At 42.7% G+C, this 13,239-nt stretch overlaps 2 protein-coding genes across 3 annotated transcripts in view; both read left to right on the top strand.

Annotated features, from left to right (window-relative positions):
- TOMM7 (translocase of outer mitochondrial membrane 7) overlaps positions 1-13,239 on the top strand; it is a 518,839-nt gene that overhangs the window by 375,194 nt on the left and 130,406 nt on the right. The window lies entirely within an intron of this gene.
- The window catches only part of RAPGEF5 (Rap guanine nucleotide exchange factor 5), a 232,177-nt gene that overhangs the window by 102,865 nt on the left and 116,073 nt on the right, over positions 1-13,239 (top strand). Inside the window, exon 9 of one of the 2 annotated variants that reach the window (XM_072650898.1) lies at positions 5,785-5,910. The exons of the other annotated variant lie outside the window; for it this stretch is intronic. Within the exon in view, the coding sequence (XP_072506999.1) occupies positions 5,785-5,910 (126 nt within the window). The remainder of the gene's footprint in view (positions 1-5,784; positions 5,911-13,239) is intronic. 2 annotated transcript variants of the gene reach the window in all.

Genomic DNA, 13,239 nt, shown 5'->3' with positions numbered 1-13,239 from the left:
TTAAAAAATTCCAGCTTGGGAATTTTCTTTTTAAAGTGGCCGAGCATTTTGTTTCCTAACTATGTTCATTTATGTTATAAAATTCAGAAGTAGCAGCCAATGAAGGCTGCTGATAAGAGTCTCACCACAAATCAGGTAAAGAGGAGAGTTGGCCTTTGGAGCCCCCATTGGTGCCTCTTTGACAAGTCTTGCTCATGTCAGGATGACTTAACTTAGTGTTTTACAAAAAGGATTTTGGAACTTCTCTCTTTTTTTGAAGTTAAAGGTAGAAATAAAGCAAATAGTGTTTTTGTAGATTAGAGGCATTTGACCTTTCCTCACCTGAAGATTAGTCATTTCTCATTGTTTAAGCCTTTCCTTGGAGAATCTCACATTTCCTGATGAAGCCATCCCTAACACCTCTCCTCTTCCATGACATTATCTCTATTTTGAATATGCTTACTGACTCCCAATAGAATGTAAGCCCTTGATAGTAGGGGCTCTCATTTTTTTCTTTGTATTCACAAGACACAGCACAGTCCCAGGCACATAGCAATTCATAAAAGTTTGTTGGTTGTTGATTGATCAACACAAAGTCTCATCTTTCAACAAAATGATGTGGGCATATTTGCTACTGTAATCAGAATGGAAGGCATCTTTTCTTTACCATAGAGAAAGGATTGCTTTACTGACAATTACATCAACTACTCTCAAGTCTATTGAAGTCAACCAACATTTGTTAAGCACCGACTGTATGGCAGGCAGTGGACTAGGTCCTGAAGATGAAAGGCGAGTCAAGAAATGTTTATTAAATGCCTAATATGTGTCAGGCACTGGGCTAAGCTCCGAGGATAAAAAGACAGGCAAAAATAGGGTACAAAGGTAGACATGTATCAGCATGCTTTCTATTGGATGAAAAACAAATCCATAGATAGGTAAATAAAAATAATTATCTCTGGCATTTCCATAGCTCTTTAAGGTTTGCAAAGTGCTTTACAAATATGATTTCATTATGTCTATACAACAACCCTGGGATTTAGGTGCTATTATTTTTCTCATTTTACATATGAGGAAACAGAGGCAGATAGAGGTTAAAGTGTCTAGCCCAGCATCATATGGCTAGTAAGTGTCTGAAATCAGATTTGAATTTAGGTCTTCTTGACTTCAGGTCCAGCACTCCATCCAGTGCACCAGCCAATAGTGTCAAATACAAAATATGTGGAGGAGGGAGGGAGTGCTCATAATTAGAAGGATCCAGAAAACCTTCTTGAAGGAGGTGACTCATGAGTTGAACCGTGAAGGAAATTAGAGATTCTTACATTTCAGGCACAGGGATCAGCCTATACAAAGACATGGAGGGAGGAAACCATATAATGAGTTTGAGGACAAGGTTAAGTCAGTTTGCCTGGAATTCAGAGGATGACTTTATTCTCCTCCTTTTAAAGAACCTAAAATAAGGAGCTTCTTTTGACAATTTCACTATTAATCCCTGATTCTTCTGGTTCATCAGCATTCAGTAAATTATTCATAATCAGTTTCATATCAATAAATTAAATAGCTCAGGAAGGATCCTGGTTTCTTGTGGTTATCACAGGGACTAAACAGGAGCCTGGCCACCAAAGTGAATTAATGAAGTCATGGGTTTCTGGAATTAAGTCACTAAATGATAACCCTCGAATAGACCCCGGGAGAACATCTGGTTATGCCTCCTGCTTTTAGGAAGGCCTACATTTATAAGCCATCCCAGATATATGGATGCCGATCTGAGTCTGAAAGATCTCTGGGGAATCAATGAGCTTGCATGACCTGCCATCCCTGAAAGTCTGTTTTGTTGGTGGTTATGTAATGAGAACTTTCAAGCTAATCACCGTGCAAAATCGCATTTTCAGAAGTTAATTCTACTGCCGAAATCAGAAAATCAGGTGCGCAATTTTCTTCCTTTAATTATGAAAATATTGAGCTCTCAGAATAGCAACTGATGTGGCCGGTTGAGTCTGTGGAAGTTCATTTTAAAAAGTAATGGCATTTACCTTTCTTTCCATTGGATTTCTAAAGCAGTTCTGTGTCTCCAGGTACACATAAAAATATGCATTTCCTAATGAAAGCAAATGCTATGCTTAGAGTTACAACCACATCAAATGAGGACTTCTCATTGTTTCCTAAAAGCTATAAAACCCAGACATCCCAGACGCATGGGACTTCTTATATCCCCTCCACAATACAGCTAGTAATACTGTTTACCCAAAGTCTGACTCCGGGCCCCTTGGCCTGAGGAAAGGATGCTTCATAAAATCCTTGCCACTGTCAATCTCTGCTGAACATTGTTGACTCACATGTTGTGCCAAGGAGACAAAATGTTGTGTTTTATCCTGGCATGGCCCAGGAGCCCTTGACTTTGCATGTGCGGAGCTGTGCATGGCTCTGTTGATCTTGGTCAGTAATCTTAAAAATGGATTTCATGCGTAAGGGAAGCTTGACTGGGAATAGAGGGTGGATGGTGTAAATCCATTCCCTACTTTTGAGAAACCAAAGCCAAGAGCTCAGTGGCCTGATGGGAATACATCGCTATCACCATCTTACTAACTGTAATAGTGATTGTATATAACTGCCATTTATATTAAGGTTTCTCTTCCCATTCAATCCTCTGAGGTCGGTACTACAGGAAATACTTTATCCATTTGACAGATGAGAAAAGTGAAAGTGGAAATGGGATGGCCAGGGTCACTGGGCTAGTAAGTTTCAGGAGCAAGATTGGAACCCAAGGCTTTTTACCTCAAGCCATCTTGTCTCATCTCCCTATATGAAGGAGAGAATGTTAATCCTTGTGAGGACACAAACAAACCATCCTCTAAATCTCATTAGTTTTATAGATTGGGTCGAAGACACCTTGACCTGCAGCTGCCTATGAATTCATTATCCATGGTTATAAGTTGAGCACTTTTATTGATCTTATAACTGACTCACTTCCAAAATGTCATCAGATAGATGGAAAATACAGACAGTCCTTGCTTTATGTGAGTGGACCATTCTGTAGATCTCTATGTAAAGCATTTCTTATGTAATGTGAAATTGCCCACAGACACAGAGGAGAGAGGCTGGCAGGCAGGCAGAAAGTGGGCTGTGTACCCCTGGAGGGAGGAGCCTAGTGCACCATTGGAGAGAGGACACCAGCACAAGGTTCAAGGACAAATGTGGAAGCTGAGGAAGATGTATAGCCAGTGGAACATGGCAGAGTGAAAGGTCTTCTCTCTCTGGGCACCAGAGGTCTCCTGCCAAGCCTCTGCATGGGCAGCCTTTGGGCACTTCAGTTCTTCTGCTTTCATGTGGAGGGGCATTTTTACATTTATTTTTAGGACTCTTTTTGGTGATGGTGGGGAGGCCAGTAAGTGCTGGGGCTGATGGAGAGAGAGCACGCGTGAGCGAGCACAGTACTGTACTGAGCGAGCACAGTACTGTACAGTAAAGCTAACATAGGTGTTCTTTTGGAATGCACATTTCTTTCAGAATGCTTTAGATAGAGCTGAATTTGCATAATGTGAATTTATATACAACAGAAACTGTCTGTGCCCAATACTCAGAGTATTTCAAGCAGCTACATGGGGCTTTCCTTGAATTAGACCATCAGTACCTATGTCTTGGATCAGCAACACAGGCGGAAAAGAGTTGGTTCTATACGTGAATGGGAGGAGAGAAAATTCATTGTTTTAGAACTTATGCAACACTTTTGTCACTGGTGATAGTGAGGATGACTAGCCTTTTAAAAATTAGCCTTTTAAGGTCTGCAAAACATTTAATGCACATTATCTGATATGAGCTTTATGCCAGTCCAACAAGGTATTATCATTCCCGCTTTACAGAAGAAGAAACCAAATCAATCAGTAAACATTTGTTAAGTAGCTACCGTGGGCCGGTTTTACTGGGGTATGGCCATTGTACATGCTACAGTTTCTTGGAGCCATAGGTGACAGTTGGGTGAAGGTGGATGAGCAGCCTCCCACCAGAGGTGTTGGTCCTTCCTGAACACACTCTGGTAAAACTATCTCAGCAGATGGGCTAAGCCAAAATGAGGGTAACCAATCCTCAAATCCATTGGTGAGTTAGGAGGGCATCTACCCCAAGATGTGAAAACTTCTTGTGGAATGGGCAGATGAGAACAATTTGTTCCATGATGGTGGCTGAAGCAGGCAGTGTGGAGCACTTAGAGCTTGGGCAGATGTGGAAGATGCCAAGGTCATCTGCTGCATCCTGAGCCATCCATCACCAGTCGTCCTGACTTTTGTGTAGACTTGTATATGTTCACATTTTCTGCCTTTATAGAATGTGAGCTCCCTGAGGAAAAAGACCATTTAATTTCCATAAAATGGTCCTATATCCCAGGACCTAGTTTCATGCTTGGCACATAGTAGGTACTTAATAGATGCATGTTTATCAGGTTTCTTCATTGGGCTAAGGGGATATTCTTGCCTGGTTAAGTTTGCTGGAGAAGTATCCTCTTTCTGCTAAGATGCCAAATAGAATTCGTATTGTCTAAGCTCCAATACTTATCCCTTGACCATGAAAGTTTAAAGCAGAGAGGGTCGTAGGAAGTAACTTAAGGAAAAAATCCCCAATCTTTGTACCATTCTTTGCTATCATGGCACGCTTGCTCTCCTCTCCCCCTGCTTCCTACATGTAGTCATCAGAAACAGATCTTGATGTGGAATGGTCCAATTCTGTGGCTGCTATTGTAATGCAGAGAACAATGCCTCCATCTACTCCAGCAGAGCCTGGCTTCAAAGTCGTCATCAAGTACAATCATGGCCACTAGGAACTGTGGAAAATTCAACCCAGAATTGCACCTTGTCCTGTCATCTTTGCCCTAATCTCAAAGCATTTCATAAGAAGCTTTGATTTTCCAGGTTATCTGGATGCACCCCGGACAAATTAAACACCATACACTTCTTCTAGAAATTACCTTTTCAGTATTCTGCCAAATTCTCCTTTCCGGCTTTTGTCTAGTTCTCAGGGTCATAGATTTGGAGCAGGAAGGAACCTTTGAGGTCATCCAGTCTTACCCTCTTATCCCAGAGTAGAGAAAACTGGCATCCAGACAGGGTCAGGGGCTTATCCTGTTAGGAGGAGGCAGAGCTTGTACCCCAAAGCCAAGTCTTTCTTCCACCTCCCAACCCAGTGCTCCCTCTACAACACCACCCTATCCCCAAGTTAATTTCTCATTTTAAAGTCAGTTTGTTATCCTGATGTCTTAGGAAAAAAAATAAATGGAGGAATTTCATTCCTATTCCAGGACAATTTTTCAGTTATGAAGGGAATGATTAGGTTATAATTTTTTTTATGTTTTACCCATGTAGTAGAAATCCTATAGAATGGGAGAGTCAGCTGGGTTATTTTTAGGACCCTGCCTCATGGTTTCTTTCTTTCTTTCTTTCTTTTTTTTTTTTTTTTTGCACGCCAGAGAGGTTTCTGGCTAACTTTCCCATGAGTTTTTAACCTCTTGCTAGGCTTTGCTTATGTAACAGGAAACAGACTGACAGGAACAAACAAACAGTAGCATATCAGGCACACACACACAGAGTAGCCGTTGACTGCAGGGAAGGCTGCCCTCCAGTCTCTTAAAGACGATATAGACACATGTCAGACCAGTGAGCGCTTTACTCTGTGGGACCCAAGACGTTCACTGGAGCCACGATTTAAGGCCAAGTGGCCCCTCCAGAGATGAGCTTCTCATTATAACGTTCCGCTGGGAGGAAGGCCATGTCCTGGGACTGTGGATTCAAGTATATTTTTGCTCTTTCTCCAACCCTGAAGGCAGGAGTGATGTGCAAACTTCAGGAGAGGGATGACATGGGACGGATTGAACTGGTCCAGAAACTCGCCAGAGAGAACTGCCAGTTCCTCCAGACAGACAGAAAAGAACCGGAGAAACCTGAACAAGTAAGAGGGTTTTTATTTGGGGGCCTAGGTTTGAAAGGATGGGGAGGGGCTTTTCCACCTCCCTGTTGGAGTCAGCGGAAGAGTGTGTTTGGTGGAGAGTCTCCTAGGGATGGGGGCATCCTTCTCTGGCCACTGGGCATTGTCTATAGGTTACAGTGGGGGTTGTTGCATGAAGCTTTCCTGATAAAAATACTTTATGTCACCATCTTGTGAGAACAGGTTTCAGAAGGTTTGGAAGCCTTTCTGTCCTCAATTCCTGCATCCTTGACCTGAGTTTATGCAGGTTGCCTGACAAGTTTTTCCAACTAACATTGAGATGTTTCTCCTTTTGGTAGGAGGGTTTGGAGAATGTGAGTCCTGAGATAAAATCCAGAGACAGGTGGATAGGTGTCTGTGTGTCACAAGGGTATATCCTTTTGTGAAAGTGTTTCGAAGATACACCCCTACCTTCATCCCAAGTACAGTCATTGGAAATAGATGACCAGAAGTGGGGGGACCAAACCTTAGAGGTACTTAAGCAGAAAACACCAATGGGAACTTGTCATCAAAGGTTGGCCAAGGACAGAACCAAAAGGAAACTTTCCCTAGGCTATCGTGTGTCTGAACAAGAGTTCTATTGTTTGTCTGTGGTTAAAACTGGAGGCAAGGGGGCATTCTGTCCATGGCTCTTGGAAGGCGGCATCCAAATGCTATCTTGGGATAGTCAGTGCGGGTGCGGGTAGAGTCCAGCTGTCTTGCTAGTGATACAATATAACCATTTTCCTCTGCTTTGTATTTTTAAAATATTGTTTGTGAGGCTTCACACTAAATCAAGAAGGCTTGGGAAGGAAGATGAGGAATTCTTCCATCCCCAGAATTTCATTTCCAGTGCTTTGAGAACTGGGTTTGGGAGGAGGGGGTAGGGGAGAAACCACCTCCTGCTTTCAATAAATCAATACTGGTGGGAAGATTTTGCTCAGGAAGGGAGGGAGATGAGATATTGGGGGAGGTTTCATGCTGGTCCGTTCGATAAGACATGCTCACATTTCTGGCAGGGAGACAGGAATGATCACAATTGCCATCTCCAAAGGAGGAGAATAATTGACCAGTTTCCAGTTCTTGTAATTGAGCTGTTGTAGAGGTACCTCCTTGCAAGTGGCTGGTGCTGGCAGGACCCTCTGGCTCTATGGATGACATCAGGCTAGGGGCTCACACAAATGAGAGGGTCAGTCACTGAAGGGAGGCTAAGGCTTGATGGGTTCTACCTGGTAAGGGAAAGGGCAGGGTTTTTAACCCTGGTCTGTGGAGCCCCAGTCAGTGAATAAACACTAAGTACATGTTGTATCCATCCACTGTGCTAGGTACTGGGAATGTCCCATAACCAACAAACACCTATCAAGCACCTACTGTATGCTAAGTACTTTGTGATTATTGACATACAACAATCCAAATGATTCTCCTCAAAGAGCTTACATTCTTTTAGGGGAGAAAACATTCACATAGAATTCACAAGATTTATTCAGAACCAGTGCAAGGTACTTCAGCAAGAGGGTGAGGAACACAGTCAGCTGGTCAGAGAATAGGAGCAAAACAGCAAAGACTTCATTTGGAACGGGTGACTAGAGACAAACTAGAGATTCTAAGAGAAGAGACAAGGAAGGAGGGCACTCTGGATGGAGGGAACAGCTAGTGCAAAGGCATGCAGGTGGGAGACAGTATTACGTGTGAGGAGCAGCCAGGAGGCCAGACTGGCCCAACGATAGCATGTGTAGGATGGATCCAGATTTCCCAATGCTCAGAGTATTCCTTCAGGCTTCATCTGAGGGGCTCACGAAAGCGTGGGTTTGAGACACTGAAGGGAGACCACATCTGGATAGGTGATAACTTTCCTCTAAGGTTCTCTCCAGTTTATCCTGTCTATATCTTGTTTGTGCAAAGTTACTTACATGTTGTCTCCCCCTTGAGAATGTGAGCTCTTTAAGGGAAGGGGTCATCTTACTTCTCAGGTTCTGTCTGTAGCACTTGGCTCATAACATGGCACATTGTAAGGATTTAATAAATGTTTTTTTCATTCATTTATTCATTCATTCATTCAATCATTCATTCATCTGCACTGTCGGATGGGATACAGTAATTGATGAGGTGTGAGGGCCATTAACATCCAAGTCGACCTGTTTAGGGATGAGCCAGCCATTAGAGCATCAGAAGATTCAGAAGAAGAAAATGAACATGATATAGTGATCCTGAGATCCAAATGCAGTGAAATAATTGGAATTTATCAGATGGATTTTTCAACTAGAGGAAGAGGCAGCAATTTAGTGACCTTATGGCAGAGATCACAAGGGATCTCAGTTCTCTTGGCTACTGGTGGATTATTCCAGTTCTCCAGACTATCAACTCCACTCTAGAAAATAAGTTGCTAACACATCTCTCTACAGTAACACAGTCAAAAAGACAATTGGGTTTGGAGTGAGAGGAAGGCCCTGGGCTTGAATCTCAATTCTCTTACTTACTGCTTATATGCTTGGTGGCCGGTGACAGTTCCCTTATCTGTAAAATGGAGGGAGTTGTTCCGAGTGATTCCTCCTCATCCTCCCAGTTCCTGATCCTATGATCATGGCTTATGATAATGATTGACTGTGTGACAAAGGATGATGGCATCCTGGAGGAGGTGCCCTATGGTTGATTTCTAAGTTAAGAAAGAGTAGTATTAGATATTTTTCACTCAGCTTTCTTGGGATGTGAAAAGGACAAGTATTTTTTTTTTTACTTTAAGGATTTTTTTCATGAATAGCATGATAAGCTAGGCCTCTACCTCTTCTCCTGTCTAAAATGGGAGTTAGGGGCTGGACCCATGATTTCACTGGTACTCTCTGAGTAAGGGAACTCCCTTTGACCAATGCAGGTCATGCCTCTTCCCAAACCCACTTCATCCTTTCTTAGGTTTGCTCCTTCCCCTCAATGGTCCCCGCTTCTTCGTCTGTAACATATGGCCATCAGACTGAGGATTCTCCCAATTCTAAAGATAATGTGTTTCTAAGGACAGAGAAGCAGCAGAGCTTGGTGAGGAAACAGAAAGGTCTAGGTTCCTGTTCTTCTACCTCTGCTATCTACCATCTGAGTCATGCTGGGCAAGTCACTTTTCATTTCTGTCTGGGCCCCAGAAAACTCTCTAAGTTACTAAACAGTCCCAAATCCTTACATCCTAATTATGAGCTAGAAGGGAACTTAAAGACCATTCCTTTTATTCCCTCATTTTATAAAGGACAAAAATGAGAAAAAAATAAAAGGAAAATGACTTGTCTAAGGTCAGGCAGATGGTGTTTGTAATGGGAAATGGACTTGCCCATCTGGGCATCTCCTCTACCAATGAAGACATAAGTTCAGTGCAAAATTTTAAAAAAAATTACCTTCCCAAGAAAAAGAGTCAGTTTGATGTTTTACTTTACGTAGAAGTGAATAAATATGACTAAAAGCTTCTTTACTGACACTTCTCATTAACATATCAAAATTATAGTTTTGGACAAGCATGCTGATGCATAGTTGGTGGAGCTGTGAACTGGTCTAGCTAGTTTGAAAAGTAATTTGGAAATATGACCAACAAGCTATTAAATTGTACATAATCCTTTGGCCCAGCCATATTTCTATGAGGGCTATCCCCAAAGAGATCAAGAAAGAAGAAAAAGATACCCACATGTTAAAAATATTTATAGCAGCTCTTTTTGTGATGGCAAAGAATTAGAAATCAAGAGGATGCTCATTAATTGGAGAATGGCTGAACAAACTATAGCTTATAAATATTATAGAATACTGTTGTACTGTAAGAAATGATGAAGTGGATGGTTTAAGAAAAACCTTGAAAGATTTATGTGAACTGATGTAAAATGAAGAGAGTAGAATCAGGAGAACAATTTATACAATAACAGCCATATTGTAAAAATAAAAAACTTTAAAAGATTTAGGACCTCTGATCTACCTAATGACTCACCCCAATTCCAAAGAACTTATGATGAACCATGCTGCCCATGCTTCAGATAGAAAGCTGATGGACTCTGAGTGTAGACTGAAGTATATCAGTAGCAGCATCGTCTTTTTCTTCTCCTCTTCCTCCTCCTCTAATGCAGGAATTTGTTTTACATGATTATACATAACTTAATGAGTTTTATTTGTCCTGCCTTCTCAATAGCAAGGGGAAAAATGAGAAAGCGAGAGAATTCAAAACTGAAAATATAATAAAAAATGCCTTTTTAAAATACTATAGGTTTGTAAATAAGACCATAGCCCAAAAGTTGGAGATCTCAGAGGGAAACTCGCACAGTTTTGTTATTTATAGATGAAACTGACAGAGGGAGGTTGATTTACTTAACTTCACATGTTGATAAACATCAGAGGAAGAATCTGAACCCGGGTCCTCTGACTCCATAACCAGAATTCTTTTTCACTATCTCTCATTCTGAGTATCACCATTGTGGATAACATGAACATTTTAGAACTAAATCATTTCTGTGAGTGGAAAGAATGATCACACTTGGTGTGGTAGAAACAACCTGGGATTTGGGGTTAGAGGGCCTGTCTCTGAACCTCAGCCATGCTCCTTTGTGCCTGTGTGATGTTCAGTGGCATCCTCACCCTCACAGGAAGGAGGGTGATCTGAATGGTTTCTGAAGGCCACTCTGGCTCTGAAACTAGGATCCTTTGAGCAGAGACTTTTCTGCTTGTAACTGGGCTAGCCCTTGGTTATCCCGGACCTGAGACCTTTCTAGCTAGTGGGGCAGGCCAGACCCCAACACATTTTGGAGAACCCAGCGCCCACTGTGAGCTAAGAGGAGGCATCAGAGGAGAACCCAAGTGAAGTATTTGGGGCACAGGAATGAAAAAGTTTTCTAATTAATCACTTTGTCTCCCTGACCATGTCCATCCACAGAGCTCAGCTAAAACTCACAGTAAAAGGGCTTGTGTGGGCCATGGTTTTTTCAACTGTGACTGTGGAATTTCACACAAAACTGAACCTCATCCTATTGTTTGTGCTGGGACAAAATTGACCTCACCATTGACGATATTTGTTCCTGTAGTATGGAGATGATCCCCCTTTTTAAAGAAGCAGATTGGGCTTCATTGGGAGGGGGGTGGTGCTTTCTAACATTTAGTACCATCCTGAAGTGGTGTGGGCTGTCTGAGGAGGTAATGCTGGGCTTCTCCTCCTTGGAGATTCTTAAGCCAAGGCTGATTGAATGCTTGTTGGGAGATTGTAGATGGCTTCTCTATGCAGAAACAAGTTGATCCAGGTATCCACTGGCTCTCTTCCAAAGTTGAATTCTATATGACGTGTAAGAGGCACCATCAATTTTGAGCTGGGGCATAGGTGCCTTGGAGCTTACCTTGTCTGGCTTTCCCATTTTAAAGATAAGGAAATGGAGACCCAAAGAGGTGAAATTACTTGTCCATGGTCACTCCAGGAGTAAGAGACAGAACCTGAATTCCACCCTGAGAGCTCTGGTTTCCAGCTCAGTGTGTGCCTTGCTGTGAGTCTGTGATTCTGGCTTTTCAAAGTTGAGGTATTAAAACTGAAGAAACAAAAGTGAAAACTGTACCCCCCACCCCCACCCCATACCTTTCCAAATGATCTTGGCTCTGTTCCTCACTGTACTTTCCCTATTTTCTCTGTTTAATTCCAGCAGCCTCTCACTTCCTTCTCCTTTCTTCTATAGCCATTAGCCCAGGGTAGGGAAATTGGCACAATGGTGCTAGAAATCCACCTGGACCCGCTCGGCTCTGAGGGTGATGTCCCCCTTGCTCAAGAGTATCCTGGACTCCAGACCCTCTTTCCTGCAGCTCCATTCTGAAGAGCTGTCTCCGCACCATCATCCAGGTCACTGAAATAGGAAGAGGGGTCAGTATGCTCCCTTTCCACTGAGGGATGTTTCCTTTTCCCGCCATCCTCAACTTGATGAGTTTTTTTCCTACAATGGAAAGCCATTTTAATTTGTATATAAGCTGCCATGTCAGCAAAAAAATATAAAAAAGAACAATTAAATTATTTAATTGAATTCATTTCAAAGCCTACTCTAAGTTTATTGTGATATTTGCTGCCTTGTTACTCTCAAAGGTGGGAAAAGCACCAAATTTGGAATCAGAGGACTCAGAATTCAGATCTGAGATCTGCTTTTGCCACTCTGGATATATCACTTAACTACCCTGAGCCTCAGTTTCCTCATGTGTCAGATAAAAGGTTGGATTATTTCTCTGAGGTACCCTACCCCCACCCCCAGCACTGAATCTGTGATGTTGTATGATCAGATGAGGTCATGGATATGTGTGTTTTGCAAACCTTCAGGATCTACTTAAGTTCCAGTCAAGGGGCCTCACTCAGTTTTCTTATTTGTAGAGTGAGAGCGTTGGGGTGTCTAGTTTCTGGGGTCCTAGTTTATGATCTTGTCATCTTGCAGCTTTGCTGCTAGGATTTCTGATTTTCCAGGGTTCAGAAAGCAAGTTCCTAACTCCCACCTAGCCTCCAGATTCAGGTGGGGAATCCCTAGACCCTGACTTGCTGTTCTGGCTGCTGATGTTCCGGGCTTGACTTTGCTAACTCCCAATTATTTGAGGTTCCTTCTGCTCTTTCTTAGGGGCATAATGGACAAGCTGAGCCTCAGAACTTAAGCTGAAAGTAACGGATAATCCAGAATGCATCTAGGGGAAGGCAGCCAGGATGGTGAGGGGACTGGAGACCTGCCATGCAAGGATTGGTTGAGAAAAGAAAACTTAGGACAGATAAAGTCAGGGAATTGAATATTTGTAGGTCTGTGAGGTGAATGATGGATAGAGTATCCTTGTTCTGCTGGCCCCAGATAGCAGAACCAGGGACAAGGGGGAGTTTCTGAGAGGCAGATTTCAACTCGAGACATCCCTTGTGGAGCTACCCAGGAGTGGAAGTAGATGCCTTATGAGATAGTGGATTCCCACTCTTGGGAGGTCTTTAGGCAGAGCCTGGATGGCCACTTGTTGGGTGTGATGCCAGTGGGGTGCACCCTATAGCACAGGTTGGACTAGATGGTCCCCTAGGTTCTGTCCTAGCTCTGAGGTTCTTTGGCTCAAAGTTAAATTGAATTCAGTGAGCATTTACTACAAATCTGTGTGTCAGGTGCTGGGGATGCAAAGTGAAAAAACAGTCCTGGCTTTGAGGAGCTTCTATGGAAAGGAAACAACACAGACAGATTAGTAAGTATAAAATTAAGCACTAGAAATGTGGGGAGGGGTCCTCAAGAAAGGTCTCTGACCCTTGAAAGGAGGTAGAGTCACCTAGAGATGGAAAGGAGATGAACCAACAGTGTGAGCTCTCCCAGTGCCTATGGG

This window comes from Notamacropus eugenii, chromosome 3 (assembly GCF_028372415.1).
Source record: "Notamacropus eugenii isolate mMacEug1 chromosome 3, mMacEug1.pri_v2, whole genome shotgun sequence".
Classification (NCBI taxonomy): Eukaryota; Metazoa; Chordata; class Mammalia; order Diprotodontia; family Macropodidae; genus Notamacropus; species Notamacropus eugenii.
The sequence above is the reverse complement of the archived record's forward strand: the minus strand, read 5'-3'. Positions and strand labels throughout refer to the sequence as shown.